The sequence below is a fragment of the Meriones unguiculatus genome, chromosome 3 (assembly GCF_030254825.1).
Source record: "Meriones unguiculatus strain TT.TT164.6M chromosome 3, Bangor_MerUng_6.1, whole genome shotgun sequence".
In the NCBI taxonomy this organism is placed as follows: Eukaryota; Metazoa; Chordata; class Mammalia; order Rodentia; family Muridae; genus Meriones; species Meriones unguiculatus.
Genome location: NC_083351.1, coordinates 16,666,312 through 16,684,823, shown reverse-complemented (window position 1 = coordinate 16,684,823; position 18,512 = coordinate 16,666,312). Strand labels below are relative to the sequence as shown.

General features: G+C 45.1%; 1 protein-coding gene across 1 annotated transcript in view; it reads right to left on the bottom strand.

Moving 5' to 3' along the window:
- Window positions 1–18,512, bottom strand: part of Clic4 (chloride intracellular channel 4) — a 53,895-nt gene that overhangs the window by 17,194 nt on the left and 18,189 nt on the right. The window contains exon 2 of the mRNA XM_021662473.2: window positions 8,169–8,278. Coding sequence (XP_021518148.1) covers window positions 8,169–8,278 — 110 coding nt within the window. The remainder of the gene's footprint in view (window positions 1–8,168; window positions 8,279–18,512) is intronic.

Here is an 18,512-nt window from a genome sequence, read left to right as displayed (position 1 = left end):
CCAGCATCCACATGGCAGCTCACAACTGTCCTGTAACACCAGCTCCAGGGTACTCACACAGACACATAATGCAGGCAAAATAAACGCATATAAAATAAAAATAATAAATCATTAAAAATAGCAATAATTAAAATATTGAATACATAAATCATCCTCATAGCCCAGTGTGGTAAGCTGACACCTATGGCCCCAACACTCAGGACTCTGAAGCAGAATCAATAGCTCCAGATAAGCTGGGGCTACACAGGGTTCCAGGCCAGCAGGAGTCACAGCATGAGACAAACAAAAAGAAAACATCCATAGTACCTGGAGACACACAATGAGGCTAGGAATGAAATGGGAGGACTTACCTAAAAATATTCCAGAAAAGAATCTAAGGATAGAACAGCACAAAAAAATGATAGATTCTGGTGACTGAACTGGAGGTATCGAAAAGTGTTTCCCTTTTTTTTAAAGACAAGATCTTATGTAGCCCAAGCTGGCCCCAAATTCACTGTGTTCAAATTCACTTGAACCAACGTCTAAGTTGGCACAGTTCTACTCCTCTTGCCTCAGTCTCCCCAGCACTGAGATTACAGGCCATGGGCTACCCACCATAGCTAGCTAATTCTATTCTATATGTTTTAAGTCTTCCATAATTAAAAAAGTAAACTCTAAGCTATTAAAAAAAAAGAAAAGTACCTAACAATATATACCAAAGCGCTTCCCACAACCCTCACAACCCACAGAGCTATTTATCTTATTTTAAAATTAGCTGGCCTGCCTGCCCTCTTCCTTCCTTCCTGATCACAAATGCAAAGAATTTGAATTTAGAATATCTTTAAGTATATCACAAAGGGGAATTACTTTGACAGTAAAAAGGATTTCCAAAAGAATGGGCCCTAGACACCAGGGACCAAGTGAGTGACGGCTTCTTTGGGACTGGATTTCATCACCACACTTAGAGACATCAAGACATGCTAAAGAGAGGTATGCAAATAAAATCATTAGTACTTCCAGTATCACACTAACAAAGCATTAAAGAAGGAGGTAGGTTACATCAGTTTAACTTTAATGGAGTTAGGGGTTCAGAGTTGGCTGTGCAGGATCAAGTGGTTTGTGATAATAAAATCTGATTTGTTCAGAGGATTTACTCAACAGTGGAACATGAAGCCAGGCATACTTATGATTAGCATTTCTATTAATATTAATGACTAGTAGGTAATCTATCTTATTTCTGCTTGAAAGCTATATGGGTTTTGAATGCAACAAAGACCATAAAGCTGCTTTCAAGGCTTAGCTGTTGAGAGGAAGATTTGGGGACAAGAAAAGGAGATTTGGGGACAAGGTCAGATCCTCTGAATTGATAAGCAGCAGCAACAAAAGAGGAGTGCCAAACAGGGCCTATGTAGCTGCCATACAGAGCCACCTGTAACTTCTAGCCATCCCCTGGCACATTAAGGACCTCAAGTGTTCCACATGACCCACAGACACTTTTACAGACACTTTCCAGAAAGTGGCCATAGCTTGAGATAAACCACTGACAACGGCTGAACATTTGAGGACACTGGCTTATTTCCTGAAGGGCCTTCAACACACATCCCGAAATTCACTTAGGCTCATTCAGGTTTCCCGAAGTGACTTCCCTAAGCCCCCGCCTTGAAATACTGCCTGAGCTGTGCAGAGGAGCCTTGGTTTGCTCTGGCAGTCTCCTGACTGAGACACACTAATCTGCTCCTTCCCATTTTGCTTCTAAATGGAAAACAAAAACAAGAGAGAGACACAAAAACAAGAAAAAGAACGAGCGAAAACAAGGAGAAAGGAAACCCAATTGGAGCTAATATGGGAAGCAGCTTAAGTGGTTTAATTTCAATTAAAATTTAATTCACCCCCCTGGAAACAACTGGAAGGTGTGAGGCTGCTGGCTCAGCTCCATTGCTTGGCATAAAATGAATGTGGCACAACTATCCCTCGTGGGAGCTGGCTCGTGTGGGTCACCTGTCTGCCTGAAATGGAGAAAAGGACTGAGTATGTCTCTTGAGCTGTTTCAAAGGCACCAATTTTCAAAGCATACCATTATACATACATACGTACGTACGTGTGTGTGTGTGTGTGTGTGTGTGTGTGTGTGTACAAAAGAACAAAAAGCACCCAGTCTCACAAAGGTTACTAGCAGCGGGCCTCTAGCCGTTTCATATTTTATTTCAGTTAGTTGCTCCTTACCGTTTCCTGTCTGCAGTCTTCTGGCTTGACTAATGAAGTCACAGCTGAGCACTCACAGGCCCAGTAAAAGCAGTTACAAAATCTCACTGATTTTTGCTACGTGTTTTCATCAGCCCATTTTTGTCTAATTTCAGGATCGATTTGTGAAGCAATGGTGATTTTGTTTGTTTGTTTTGTTTAAGACAAGGTTTCTCTGTGTAACCTTGGCTGTCCTAGAATTAGCTCTGTAGACCAGGCTGGCCTCGAACTCACAGAAATCCCTCTGCCTCTGTGAAGCAACATTTTAAAAATAAAGTGTCACTCTAGACTTCAGAATGCATTTTGATAACACAATGTACAAGTAGAATTTGTGTTGATAAGAAGTTTAGAAAAATATTCATTATGGGGCTATTGAAATGGTTCAGGGTTAAAGAGTGTATATTCCTCTTGCAGAGTATCTGAATTTGGTTCCCAGTACCTACAAGCAAGCAGCTCAGGGGACCTGATGCTCTCTTCTGGACTCCACATATATATGTAATTTTAAAATAAAAATTAATTGAAAAATAAATAGCCAGGTATGGTGGTGCACATTTTTAATCCCAGCACTCTGGAGGCAGAGGCAAGTAGATCTCTGTGAGTTCAAGGCCAGCCTGGTCTACAAAGCAAGGCTCAGACAACCAGGACTCTTTTTACACAGAGAACCTCTGTCTCAAAAAGCCAGATAGACAGACAGATAAATTTTAAGAAAAGAAAAATATTCACTCATCAGTTTTGTAATTCATTCTTAACAGCCTCAGGATTTACTATTTCTTGACATTCTCTTGGAGAGACAAAAACACGTAGTAACAAAATTTTAGGGAAGGGGGCAGAGGGAAGAAAGGAAGCTAGATGGACAGATGGACACACACTACTTCAGAATCTGCTTGTAAAACTGTCTTGATGAACTGTGGGGCTGGTCTAGGAGTCTTAGCAGCATGAGTCAGCTTCATGGAGGAAGAAGTTGCCTTTCCTAAATGACTAACTCGCCACAGGAAACCAGCAATTTCTCTAGAAGGCTGCCCTGTTCCATTACATTTACTCTGCACGTGTCACTCATGTATCTGTCACTGAAGGTCTACCAGGAAAAAGCCACTCATTTCTCAACTTACCAAAGACTTCAGAAAGGAAGATGACAAAGACACAGGATGGTGGGGCTACTGTTTTGAGGGATGGGTTGCTGATGCGCAGCTGCCATTTTGGAACAGGGTCTCATGTGTATGTAAGCCCAGGCTGGCTTGGCACTCAAGATTCTTGCTCCTTATAATCCTGGGACTGCAGGCACGCACCACCATGTCCAGCTTGAGACATAATAAAACTGGAAACATCTTGGGGGTCTATTTGGAAATTAGATTTTGCGCTGAGTTTATAACTCTTTCTAAAAGGCTTGGTGCTGTGTAAGTTCCATGGCTCTGTTGTTATGTTTTAAACTATTGTGAAGCTACACTGAAGTTTAAACTATCACAATCATCTTCCATAACAACTTTGTTACTATAGTAACTCTGCTGTGAGTCTGATTCATCCACCGTATTACAAACGGTATGTCTACATTTGGGGAAGGAAATCGTTATTTCCAGTAAGATTGTTCATGGTTAAGAGAGAATAGAACTGTACATTTTCCAGGCTTTCAAAAAGTGACCTCTCAAGGGAAAGCACATAGGAAATATTTGATTCACAGATATTATGGTAGATGTCACTGCTTTTTATGATAACAAGGGCGATGACTAGGTGTAGAGAGTAGTTGCTGGGCAACCATGAGGACTGAAGTTCAGATCCCCAGGACTCATGGAAAACCCTGGTATGGCCACATGTGCCTGTAACTCCAGCACTGAAGGGAGAGACCGTCAAATCTCAAGAGCCAGCCTAGCCAAAATGGTGAAACCTTTTTCTCAGAAAAGCAGGCAAAACACCCACACATAAAATTAAAAAAATAAAATAAAAAGAGCCTGTTCTCAGGGGAGCAAGAAGAGTGATAGAGCAGGACAGCCAACACTCCCCTCTGGCTGCGTGCATGCATACACCACAGACAGACAGTTAACTTCCTAAAGTTCTCTTTTCTACCAACTTCCCAAAAACCAGAGGTATCTGAGTGTGCCCTGCTTGTCGCTCCTCAGACCACTAATCTTATGCTTTATTTTGCTCTCACTGTGTAGCCCTGCCTGGCCTGGAACTGAGCTGAGATCCTGCTGCCTCTCTCTGCTTCGCAAACTCTGAGATTACAAGCCTCCCTGCCAGGTGCGCCTCCTTACGCTTCCTGCTTTCTCTCCCCTTCTAATCCTTACTGCCTAGCTGTGGTCTTGAAAGGTTTGACTAACATGTAAAAGACCAACAGAGTCACTGGTCTCTAGCTTAGCAGCTTCTGGACAGAACAACGGTAGTTCAAGTCTTCAAAGTAAGACCCTGGCTTCTGCTATGAGCCTGTCAGCCACACAAGCTCTTTAAACCAGCAAACTCTATTAAGAGGTCAAAAGTGGTTTGAAAATAGTTAAAAGTACCCTGAACAGTGGCCATCACACAGCCAGGACTGATGGTTAACCTTCCCTTTGTCCTAACCTGAATGAATAACTGACCTCAAGGCTGCTCGCCCATCTTGGGCTCCTCAAGCAGAGCCGATTCGTACTCCTTTCTCACAAGCCACTCTGCTTCTTCCCCCACGTGATGACATGAGATAGTATCTCCCAGTTCTAATACATGTTTATCTGCCGCTTTTGTTCAGATGGCAATTGTGAAATCGAGATTCTTTCTGTAGCCGGAGTGCCATTTTATCTAAAATGCCTTTAATATGACTTCATCATGAGAGAGAAAAACAGGCTTGGAAATAACTCCCACTAAAGCAGTACGGCTGCATTGGAGGCCAGCAATGGGCGTGCTGAAAGGCTCCCAGAGAGGGCATCCACCCCAGCACCGTCATTAACAGTGCTGGGGCTGGACCCAGACCCGCTGCTCTGGATGAAAGCTAACAACCGCTGCTTCGGTGGGGGCAGAGTGGCCTTCTCAGGCGCTCTCAGGGGGCCATCACTCTGTGCTGGCACGCTCTGGGATCAGTACATTCACTGCACAAGTGGGCAATTTCCAAGATAGACAGGAAAATAAGCTCAGTGGGTATTTTCTCCCCCACAGCTTTCTAAAAAGAGACACAAAGCTGTAAAACTAAGTGTACATTATGGAAGGTACTTCATACCATGGGGTACTTCACTCTTTGGTGACAACTTTATTATATGTTGTTCCCGAGCCATTGCTCATTTTCTTGGTTACTTTCTTTTTAAAAATGTTCAGAACTCTGTAAGCTTGTGGGAAGGTCTGAATGGATAAAGACCACAGGCCAGGCCTAAAGGCAATGACCTCTGTGACAGAACACCGATGGCCTGGGGGAAGGGTGAGGGAGTCATCATGTGCCCTGCACACCATTAGTTTACCCTCCTGAACGTTTAAGCAGAGGGTGGCATCAGTCACCTGTAATACCTGTACTGGGGAGCAGGGGCAAGAGGACTGCCACCCGGGCAGAGTGCAATCTGTGCCTCTAGGAAGGAAAATGGACTTTACATGTACAAGACCTAAGGTTTCTAAAGAAACCAAAACTCCCCAGGCCTTAACAAAGCTGGGTGTTCTCTGCTATTGATTTCATACATAGCCCTAAAAGCGCACATCCTTGGTATTTTTCTGGAAATACCTATTTCCCGTGTATCCCTTTTTGTGCATGGAGTACAAAACTGTCAAACATACCAACCCTCAGGTATCAACTTGCAGCAATAAGGCCTCGCAGAGTTCTGTAATGACAAGCAGGAGTGTCTGAAATGGGCCTACTGCATTCCATCATTTTCCCCACCAGATTCAGTAGTCCTGGTCTGTTACACAATCAGGCACTGTACTCAACTGTTCAAAGAAGGCTTTTCAAAAGCACGGCAGTCAGCTCATTTGTTCCATGCCGAAACTGGAATAGGAGAATGCCACGTAGTTTAGGACATAGTAAGTGTGTGTATGTCTGCTGTGTGGTCTATTTTTAGGAGTTACTGAGAAACTTCCTTTTTGAATACATGTAGGAAAATAAAAGTAATAGAAGAATTACTGCATGACTTTATTCTATTCTTAAAATAGCTCTGTCCAACATGAACGGACTAATGTCTTCCCAGGAGCCTGTAGTCATTTACTATCTGATGTCAAAGGCTCATTTTCTACATTCATTTACTATCTCCGAAGGGGTTCTCCAAAACTGCACGTAACAACACCCCCTTTCCCTTTAAAAGAGTCTCACTTTACTGCCCAGGCCAGCAATGAATGCACAACAATCCTCCTGCCTCTGCCTCCCAAAAATGAGCCATGACACCCAGCTAACAAACACACTTTTAAATCTTCACTATTCCAAAGAAGTAAAAAGTAAGTCAGGCAGTGGTAGTAAGGGCCTTTAATCCCAGCACTCAGGAAACAGAGGCAGGTGGATCTCTGCGAACGAGGCCAGCCTGGACTATACAGACAGACAGACAAAGGCTACACAGAGAAACCCTGTCTTGAAAATAAAGGGGGGAGGGAGTGATAAGGCACCGAGAGCCCACAGGACCTAAGGAGGAACAGCTCTGTGGCGACTCTCCACAACCGGCATGCTGGCAATAGCTTTCCCTGGATACGGTTAACAACTTGAAATGCTTAAAAAGCAATTAGTGCATGAGGCTGCGGTGGTTATGTGCCCATGTCAGAAGCACTGTGTGGGGCTTTGGAGATGGCTCAGTGGTACCCTAGTACACACCAGGCCCTGGGTTCAATATGCACACACCCTCAAAAAAAAAAAAAAAAAAACAAGGAACACATTTCCACACCAGGTCCTGGAGTCCCCACTGGTACACATATTTTTTTTTTTTTAAATTTGGGGTGGGCGGGGGTGTGTGGGGGTGTGTGGGTGCAGGTGTGTGTTGCCTACATGTATATGTGTGCCTCACTTGCATGTCTAGTGCCCTCCAGAGGCCAGAGAGGGTGTGTGATCGCCTGGAACTTGAGCTACAGATGGTTGAGAGCTGCCAAGAACTAAGAACAGAGGCGAGGTCCTCTGGAAGAGCAGCCAGGGCTTGTAACCCCTGCCTCAACTCTCTAGCCCCGGGTACAGGCTCTCTGCCTGAACCTGGAGCTCGCCACTGTGGCGAGGCTGGCTGGTCAGAGCTGTTGACATCTATCTGTCTTTGGGGACTATGGGAACATAACTGTTCTTCGGAGATATTTGCTAAGAAACCACAAGTTCCTGAATAAAAAAGAGCTGCCTTCTTGTTGGACCTCTTCTTAGCCTCCCTTATCCTGGCCTCTGGAGAGAAGCCAGGACACACATCTTCAAGTCAGCAAGATGACTCTTATTTTATACCACATGCGCTTTCAGTATCACAGGGATCATGCTATTTCCCTGGAAGACAGGTTACGTTAGTCAGCTCTCTAAAACCAATATTCTTGTCTTCCCCACCTCAAACTGCAACTGTACCCAGTCTTCGTGAGCACTAGCCAGACAAGTGCTCTACGCCAAGCTACACGGCTGCACTCCCCCCAAGGAGCCACGAGACACTGTCCACAGTTTAGCACACTTGAGCCCAGAAGATGTCAGACAGAAAGCAGAGCTCTTGGTGGCTCACGTTTACACTGAGAAACTCAAGGGTTTCACTGCTTCCACAGAAAACTTGGCCTCAGGGGCCAAATCAGGAGATTTAAGGTCAACAGGGTTCCAAGGAAGACCCAACCACATGCGGCCGGGGGGGCAGATGGACCAACGGACAAACTGTGATTTGGAAGTGGCACTGTACATTGACCCTAATGTTTATACAAGTTAAATCTTAAACAGAGAACTGGAATAACTTCTGTTTCCTTCATGTGCAATCCAAAGCAAAGGCAGGAGGCGGATCCAAGCTGAAGACAAACTGCACACTTGCAAGCCAATTCCATACCACGGTCAAGTCTTACCTTTTCAGGTCAAGTCTTACCTTTTCAGGTCAACGGTGGTGACACTAAACACAACTCCTTTGAGCCACAGAATCATGAAGAGCCTCTGTGAAAAGGGGCAGTTCCCTATGCTTTCACCGTCACTGCCAGCCTGGAAACAGAATTAAACATGAAGAACAAGGTCAAAAAGGTGACAGTCAAGCAGCAGCTTCCTACCAACCCAACCAGAAGGATTAGGAGTGGCAAGGAGAGTGGAAAGGCAGGTCTTAATTATTTTGGTCTTTCATTTGCCTCAGTTTTTTTCTTAGAAAAAAACTGCCCAGTAAAGCATTGTCCCAGAGGCCTCTGTACTGTAAAGGAGCCTTTATTACCACTCTTCCAACATGGCAGCCAGCAGCAAGATCAGGCTAATGACCACTCACAATGAGGAGAGTACCAATGTCATGAAGATTTCATTTTATGTATCTTTAAAAGGCACATTTGGTGCTGGGCAGTGGTGGCACACGCCTGTAGCACTTGGGAGGCAGAGGCAGGTGGATTTCTGTGAGTTCAAGGCCATCCTGGGCTACAGAGTGAGTTCTAGGACAATCAAGGCTACACAGAGAAACCGTCTCTCTAAAATCCAAAAACAAACAAAAAAAGTCACATTTGTGGCTTGATGGAGATGTCCCCCATAGTTTTGAGCATTTGAATACCAGGACCCCAGTTTGTGGCACTGTTTGGGTATGATTAGGAGGTGTGGCCTTGGTGGAGGGAGTATGGGGGGGGCTTTGACATTTCAGAAGCTATAAACCATAGCATATTTGTAGTTTGAGATGTGAGCTCTCAGCTCTGCGCCAGCAGCCAAGCCTGGTGCCTGCTGTCACACCTCCCCACTGTGATGGTGACACAGACTCTGCTGCTATGTTGAAAACTGCACCATGCCTAGGGACAGGGACATCCCTGACACCAGCAAAAAGTACCACAGGTCTGACTGTATTCTTTTCTTTCTTTTCTTTCTTTCTTTCTTTCTTTCCTTCCTTTCCTTCCTTTCCTTCTCTTTCTCTCTTTCTCTCTTTCTCTCATTTGATACAGTTTCTATATGTAGCCCTGGCTATCCTGGAACTTGTCTATAGACCAGGCTGCCTTCAAACTCAGTCCTCAGTCTGAGTTCGGTCAACTGAGTTTGATCAGACTGCCTCAGTTGCCCAAGTGTTGGGATCAAAGGTGTGCGCCACCACTGCCTGGCAACAGTATTCTTTATAAGGCAAAATAAATCATGAAATTAATAGATGTCAGTCCCCAAAGAGTTAAATAACTGTCAATCATCATAATCATAAAAGGTGGTGTAGCCTCGAAGTGATAGTGCACGCCTTTAGTCCCAGCATTCAGGAGGTGGGGGGTGGGGAGAACGGATCTCTGAATTGGAGGCCAGCCTGGTCTACAGAGTAAGTTCCAGGGCAGCCAGGGCTACACAGGGAAACCCTGTCTCAAAAACACAAAGAACTACATTATAAATATACTATTCTCATGTTATTTCATGGAGCAAGAAAATAACCAGACATGGGTTTTTTTTTTTTTTCTAAGGCAGAGTTTCTCTGTGTAGCCTTGGCTGTCCTGAACTTACTTTGTAGACCAGCTGGCCTCAGACTCACAGAGATCCGCCTGCCTCTGCCTCCCTGAGCGCTAGGATTAAAGGTGTATGCCACCATGCCCAGCTCATCAGATACTTTTATAAGCTCTTTCAATCCTACTTTAATGAAGCAGTTAACTTTCCTGAAGGCAATGATAAATGAGGTTGAATTTTCTGAAGTTCAATCCAGACAAATATTTAATTTTATCAGGTGTGCCCCAAGATTAAAATAGAGAAGGGGGGGTATGGTGGCCCACACCTGCGATCCCAGCACTTGAGAGGCAGAGGCAGGAACATCAGGAATTCAGTCATCCTCTCCTACAGAGCAAGCTGAAGGCCAGCCTGAGCTACCCTGTCTCAGGAGAGAAACAGTTCAGCTGATCTTCATTCTGATCACTTCAGCTAGTGCTTCACTGTGGTGGCCATTCACCATGGTAGCCAAAAGCGCCATTTTCTCATCGGTTCATCTGAACAATACGTCCTTTGGGGTTTGGACTTCCCAGAGAGAAAGGGGTGCAAGAAACATGGAAGTCTGTCTGCTAGTTTACACACACCGTAAACAGCCAAGAGAGTGCCCATGAGCAGAAGGCAATCTGTACTCCCTCTGCAATGTAGTGGAATTCTGGACTTCCCTTTCGGGTGGCAAAGCTTTTAAACCATAACATGTTGCTAAAGAAATTAAGTTGACAAAAATATACTTTCTACTCCTTTTCTCTTCCTCCACAGATAAGGCCTCTGTCACTTTCTAAAACAGACCACAATAGTCGGTGACATACATTTGGGGTTCGGGAGGTACTGTTTATGTCACTGTGGGCAAGCCATTGACAAGATTACAGGACCTCAACATCTTCCTCTTCTCTTTTGCCTCTTGGTCAGATAAGCAGTTTGTTCTGCCATATACGACCAGCCACTGCCACCCAGCTTCCACACCCAAAGCTGTGAACCTCAACACCACCAACCAAAACAACACTTTCCAGAAGTTAGTTATTTGAGTATTTTGTTATAGTGACAGGAAGCTGACCAGTTCAGCCTCAAACATCAAGTGGATGGCACAGAGAAAAGAAGCTATAACCGGAAAGAGTGAAAAACCATCCACTCTGAACAAAGAAAAAACAGGCTTAAACTGAATACATAAAACTAGGCATAGTGGCACACACCTTTAATCCCAGCACTTGGGACGCAGAGGCAGGTGAATCTCTGAGTTCAAGGCCATCCTGGTCTACACAGAAAGGTCTAAGACCACATAAACATAGCAAGATCTTGTCTCCAAACATTAACAAAAACCAAACAACCCTCCCCCCACCCCCAAAAAAGGACTATCAGCCAATTTTTGAGAGCATATGCATGTGTTCCTAACACTCAGGAGACAGAGATAGGAGGATCACCACCAGTTCAGGGTCCACCAAGGGAAATTAATAAGCCATACTGGGAGGTGGGTCTTAGCACTCATTTGAGTTTTGTCCTGAAAAGGGTATTTTCTCTCTACTATGCTGCCTGATGTGGCTTCACTCACCAGCCCCGCCCCCCTCCAGGCCTGTTGTAATTCTGCAATTGCACAATCCTGGCATTTAATGAGAAACCGCTGGATTAGCTCCCGCATTGCAGAGTAGGGGTCAGTGGCATTAGATGCCATGAATATTTTAATGTTTGACTAAGGCAAGGTTAAGAAACTGCTCACTTAGAAAACCTTGTTTAATCAGTCTTTAGACTAGTCGGATTGAAAACTAAAGCACTATCTTTGAGTTCTGTTAAGCATGCTGATACCACCATGCACACTCAAGGTCTCAAGGCCTGTTACCTTTCCACCAGTCTGCAGGGTACGCAAGAGTACAAAGTCCAGACTCAGAGACACATCTGGATTGATAGCGACAGCAGAGAAAATGAACCCAATCAAGACCCCTAGACTGCATCATTATTTCTAAACTGTATCACTAGCATTGGAAAAATTACAAGTGAAAGGAACACACACAAAAACACCAAGAGTGGTGACACACACCTTTAGTCCCAGAGGTAGGCGGATCTCTGAGTTCAAGACTAGCCTGGTCTACATAGTAAGTTCCCAAACAGCCAGGGCAACACAGAGAAAAAAACCGTCTCAAAAAAGCAAAAAAGACGGACAAGCCTAGTGAGCCGTTCAGTTTGCACTCAGTCACTAGAATCCCAGAGTTCCTTCAGAAAAGAGAGAAAAGACTGTAAGAGACTTCCACACTAAAGTATTCCAAATGGCAATATAGCCCTGTGCTTTGTTTTTGGTTTTTGATTCCCCTCCATCCATTTATTTTTATTTATTTGTGTGTTGCGCATGCGTGCTAGCTGGTCTGTATGGACACAATGTGTGTGTCAGTGCCTGTGGAACTGTTTTAAGCCATCCTCTGTCTACAGTCAATAAAATGGCTTAGCAGGTTAAAGCACTCGTAGCACAAGCTTGGTGACCCAAGTTCAATCCCCAGGGTCCGTATAAAGGTAGATGGAGAAAAACTGCCTCCTTGAAGTTGTCTTCCGACCTACAATACAAATATAGAAACACGGTGCTGGAGAAATGGCTCAGAGGATAAGAGCACTGATTGCTCTTCCCAAAGGTCCTGAGTTCAATTCCCAGCAACCACATGGTGGCTCACAACCATCTAAACATGAAATCTGGTTCCCTCTTCTGGCGTGCAGGTGTACATGCTAACACACATTGCATAAGTAATAAATAAATCTTTAAAAAAATATATAGAAACACACACACATGACCACAAGTATACAATAAATTAATATACTGCTCCATATAACAAAATTAAGTACAGCAATTGGAGTGAAGCAAAAATAATTTTTGCTTAGGATATCAAAAATCTCAGGCCAGGGCCAGCCTGTGCCATCTCACCGTCTTGTAATTTAGTCCTGATGTGGCATGGAGGAATCACCAGGTTTCCAAGCTCTGTCTTCATAAATAAAATAGCCAACGACAGGACTGCACACTCATTCCAAGGCGGCCAGAGCTAAACAGAGAGACCCTGTCTCAAAAGAACAGCAGCAGCAAAGGTTTCAGACCTCAAGTGTTTCCCATCTCCTGGCTCCTGAAGCCCGTGCCACTGAGAGAGGAGCTGACCGACCCTTTTTGAAATCACACACAACCAAGCAGGGCTAGACGCAACGCCAGGTCAGCGCAGAGCATTTGCAAGCTCTTCCAATTAATCCACTTGATGCTTGGATGGCTCACTCAGCAGAGGATGGCCAGGAGGACTCACTCACCTAGGCACAGACACTCAGAAACCTCACTGCTCCCTCTCCCATCAAGTGACCTACTCTTGCTGGCCTGTTTGCCTCTTCTACACAAAGAAACGGTGCAGATATCATTGGTACAGAATCAACAGTTAACACAAAGGGTTAAAATAACATGAGGCTCCAAAGTAAGGGGCAGGGGAGAGTGATGCTCATTGTATGCCTCTCTTTCTTTTCAGTATGTAAAAATTTACAGTATTTATCAACATGGAGCCTTACACACACACACACACACACACACACACACACACACACACACACTCACAAAGACAAACCAAAACCTTTCTACCAAAAATCCATGAAATGAAGTAGAGTTCCAGAATGAATGTAGAAAAGCTCTGGAGAGAAGGAAATCTGTTTGAGAAGTTCATAGAAGCAGAAGTCTCAAAATAGCTAGAAACAAAGTCTTCAATGACATAGATTTAAATGCAATGTGCCCAGACTCCAGGTCTGATTCAGGACACCCGAGGGGGTAGCTGAACTCTGCAGTTTTTACAAAACACTCCAGTCTGGTGCATTTGGTGGGAATATCATATATTCATAAACACTGAAGGACGGAGGAGAACATGTAAGGAAAAAAAAAAAAAAAACTGGAAAGAACTCGCTCCATAGTTAAACTCTCCTTTGGACTCTGCTCTCTGAAGGCGAGGAACTGATGGCCAGTTGGTAAATAACAATGTGTGTTCCCCAACCCCTGATTGAAAGAATGCTTCTTGGCCCACAGTGATGGTGCATGCCTTTCATCCCAGCACTCAGGGAGGCAAAGGCAGGAGGATCTCTGCGAGTTCGAACATAGTCTTCATAGCAAATTCCAGGCCAGCCAAGGCTACACAGTGAATTCCTTTCTCAAAAAGATAAGGCTACCCTATCCCTATCACATCTTAAACTAGAGCAAACCCAAACTTAACCAATCCAGGCCAGCTCACAGGCTCATAAAGCCATACCAAGGACATTGAAATTCAAGAACAGTTGGGCATGGCAGTGTACGCCTTTAATCCCAGCCATCCAGAGATAGAGGCAGGCTGATCCCTTTTTTGGGGGAGAGGGAAAGGGTGCCATAAATCCCCCAGTAACTCGTGGTTTTGTGAGTCTTAGTATAGGAAGTTCAGCGCTGGCTCTTCCTCTGGGCCGGAGTTCATATGAAAACGGTACACTTGACAATGTCTAAATCACTGGAAATCCAAGTATTCAAGCTGAACCAACATGTCTTTTCATATCGCTCTGGAATTTAAAAGGGAGAAGAGAAGAGGGCAACCTGAACTACAGCAAGCAGCTGCTGTGCTCCCCTCTCTGAAACAACCTTAACCCCAGGTACTACCGGCGTCACCTGGAATCAAACTTACTGTGTTAACTAAAATGGGCGACTGTCCTCTTCACCACAGCTGCCCATGGTGATGCCTGCAGAGCTGGGAAAGAAGCCTTGCCTTCCAGGAGTCTCAGACATGTTTCCTTGGTAAATGACCAAATTCTAATCCAGCTACCAAATGTGGCTAATATTTCTATTTTTAAAAGAAAAGGCCCCAGTCACCTCTCTCTCTCTCTCTCTCTCTCTCTCTCTCTCTCTCACACACACACACACACACACACACACACACACACACACGTCTGTGAAGCGGAGGTCTGACAGAGCTCTCCTCCCTTAGATGGCTCCCCTGCTGTGATCCAAGGAGCCCCAGCAGCACCACACCTCACCCCCTTCCATTCCGGGCTGTGCGGTCCATGACTAAGATCATCTTCCCCTCCATCTGAGAGGACCTCTACTATCCTGGCCCTTCAAGTCAAGCCCCAACTCCCACCGCTAAGAAACGTCTACATTACTCTAGCACAAACCAATTCTCCATTTTGATTGTCTACTGATTGTCTATTGACACTCCTGCTGTGAGCTCCTACATCACTGTGTGCTGTCACTTTTCCTGTCTATGCATGCCTATGGCCTGTACCTGACTACTGGCGTACATAAAAACTATGTTATTTATGTTTCTTAAGCCTCTTCCTCCCTTCTCCAACAACAGCAGGCAGAAGAGAAAGAAGGTCAGTGGGGAAAGGGGGCAGTTTTCCTTAGCTACTTCCTGCTGTTTAGGGTCATCGGACTCCTTGGGGCAAGCACAGTCTTCATTTCAGGATATCTCCATCTTCTCGTCCAACTGCATCAACAGCAACCAGGAGCAGCAGGGAAGGGCACCAGGAGCTTCTTCCTCAAAGCCCCCAACACTCTCTGGGCTCTGGCATTTACTCCCTCTCCAGAGTCCCCAGATTTAAACTATCTGCAGCTGGCAAAGAGCCCCTCTCAGCCTGCGAGAGGCAAACAGTTTGCTGCTGTGGACCATCTGAATCAGTCCCGTGTCCCGCACCTGGGATTAACACGAAAACATTTACATAGCCTAAACCAAACCTTCCACACCTGCCTGTATCTATCTTGCCATTTTCCTAACTTCCCACAGGACTCACCCTCTGTAATACTGTGCTGCTTATTAGCTTCCTATGGAGCGGTGTTAACAAAGCCTACGAGCTGCAAAGACTATGTTCTAGGCCATTTCCACAGAAAAAACTACTGTTTCCCGACACATTTTTATCAAAAAATTAAATTAAGGAGGATGGGGTTTCGTCAGTTGGTAGAGGGCTTGCCCAGCCCTCAGCACAGCACACACTGGACATGGGTGTCACACACCTGGGAACTCCAGAACTTGGAAGGTAGAATCGAGAGGACAAGACATTCAAGGTCATGCTCACCTACGTAGGGAGTTAGTTCAAAGCCAGCCTAGGTAACTTAAGATTCATTCATTCATGTCCCCACCCCCCTCCCTCCCCTCCTTCCCTCTTTCTCCCTCTCTCCCTCCCCCTCTCTCTAGCTGGGACAGAGCTCAGTGGTAAAACATTTTCCTGGCATGCAAAAGGCCTGGGATCCAGTTCCCATAATCCTTCAAACATACACATACACACAAAAATACACACACACAAAGACTGTAAAAGGGGAACTCCCTTGGATGTGACTGTTATAGGAGAACGGATATTATCCTGAGGTTGAAATCTACACCAGAAGTCAGAGCCAAGAGTCGGAGGAAGCAGCTGGTACCTGCTGTGCCGCACACTGGAGCCACACTCTTACTGTGCTTTTAGCGATGTGTTTCCGTGTGCGAAGCCACACTGAATGTAGAGTTTCTGTTATTCACAACCACAAGGAGCTAAACCAATATTGTCATTTACCTCTATTTTACACTGGATGGAAGGGCTGGGGTTAGCTCACTCAGCAGCCCTCGTGTGAGGAAGGGAAGAATGTGTGATAAGGAACGAGAAAAGGCATGCTCTTTGTTTGAGCGCAGGCAGCAGCAGGCCGGGGTGCTGCTTCATCCACAGCTGGCTCTTCCCCACAGGCTGCTAGCTAGACTGCCTTGAGCTGTGGGTGACTGGGTAGCATTTGCCCCCCAAGGTCAGCGAGCAGAACATCTTACAGAACGCCCTGTACCTGGAAGTCAGCTCTATTTTTCTCAGCATCGCACAGTCTCCAAGCACTGCAGCAGGCACTGGGCAAACAAATGGGAATGAACAGACCTGATCTCCCTACAGGTTTATGGAAGAAACAGCTAACATCAAGATAAAACCACTAAGTGCCTAAGGGTAGCCAAGTACTCAGAGAAAGGACAGGGCCCTGCTTCAGAGATGCCCAGAGACATCTAGACCAAAGGAAAATGGAGTTGCTAAGTAGGCTCGTGAGCACAAGACCTGCCCAAAGACATCCGAAAGCGCATTAAGATTTTTATGCTCAAAGAAGAAACAATTCATTGGTTTGTTTGACAAATGTTTATCAAGAGTTTTCTTATTTATTTATTTATTTATTTATTTATTTATTTATTTTTGCTCTTACCGTTGTTGCTCTTTTTCGAGACAGGGTTTCTCTGTGTAGCCCTAGAGGTCCTGGACTCACTTTGTAGACCAGGCTGGCCTTTAACTCGCAGATATCAGCCTGTCTCCACCTCCTGAGTGCTGGGATTGAACTCAAGGTCTTTAACAAGAAATGCCTGGTTTGAGGCATACTGATGCTTCTATTTCACCAGCTGTGTGATACCGGAGACGTATTTAACCTCTCCATTTCTCAGTTTTCTTCTCCATAAGCTGAGGAAGAACATGCACTTCATGTTATCATAGATATCTAATGAGTAAATAGTTGAAAGTCTTTTAAAATACTGCCGACATGTGGAAAGTGAGCAGTAAGAATACACTGCAAAGTAGAGAGCTTAGTTCTGAGTTGATGGCCTCATCCGAGAAGACACAAGGTTAGATCGAAGCACAGAAAGGTAGGTGACCACTGAAGAAAGGCATGAAAGGAATGGACAGGGACACTGGAGCCAAAGGCCGGCTTCCATTTAAGGCAATAAGGATCTACCAGTGAAACTCGGACCGCAGGTATGGAGCTGAAGACAGACAGGTGGGAGCCAGGATGGGTGGGACTGCTAGAGGCAGTGGAGATAGAAAGTGTGGCCAAACTGAACCAGAAAATATAACCCTATGTTTGTCATGCTAATGACTAGGATGAAGGAAGTAAGAATGAGCTCCAGGGGCTTTGGAACCTTTGAGTTGAGCACCTGGGTGGAGAAAAGCCTCAAGGTGGGAGGCAGTGTCCAGCCCTCCAGACACAGCAGAGAGAGGGGTCTACTCCCCTAGAGAATCTACAAACCAAAACCCACCTCAACCCCAGCAACAAGCTCAGAGAGAAGCAGGTGGGAATGAGAGGTTTTTTCCTTTTCTTTATTCACGTACAAAAACAACGCACCAAAAGTTTATATTAACATGCTCAAACATAACAGAACCTGAATTTTAAAATATTAAATGCAAAGTAGCTAATCAAAAGCTACTGGAGGGAATGAGCACCAGCTGAGAATGGCCAAGGATTCGAGTTTCCTCCTTGAAGCACATGCTGGACAGGAAGAGGGGTCCAACCTGAACTCTCTCAGCCAGAAACCTTTTTAGAAACCACATGTCAGGTGTAGACTGCCCAGACACTCCACCTGAGCAGCACAGGACCAAAATGAAAACTATGGCTCTGCTTACCTGTGTTCATTGTCTGAAGACCAAGGCAGGAGTAGCAGAGTCTGTTAGTTCTTAAGAGATTATAAACCATATAAATTTAAAACCTTGACTGAGCCAGGCAAGGTGGCGCATGCCTGTGATCCCAGCACTCAGGGAGGCAGAGGTAGACGGATCTCTGTGAGTTTGAGTCCAGCCTGGTCTACAAAGTGAATCCAGGACAGCCAGGCTACACAGAGAAACCCTGCCTAGAGAAAATAACAAAAAACAAAAAACCTTGATTGAAATTAATACCACCTCTTTCCCTGGGAACCATATTTTTCTTTCTTCCAAAGTCTTCAATAACAACATTGTAAGGTGGGCATGCTGGCACACACCTGTAAACCACCATGAGGGAGGAGTATCAGGGACTCAAGGTCAGCAACACTTAAGAGACCCTGTCTCGGAAAGGGGGAAAAAGACACAATTGTAATGCCTGCACTCAGAG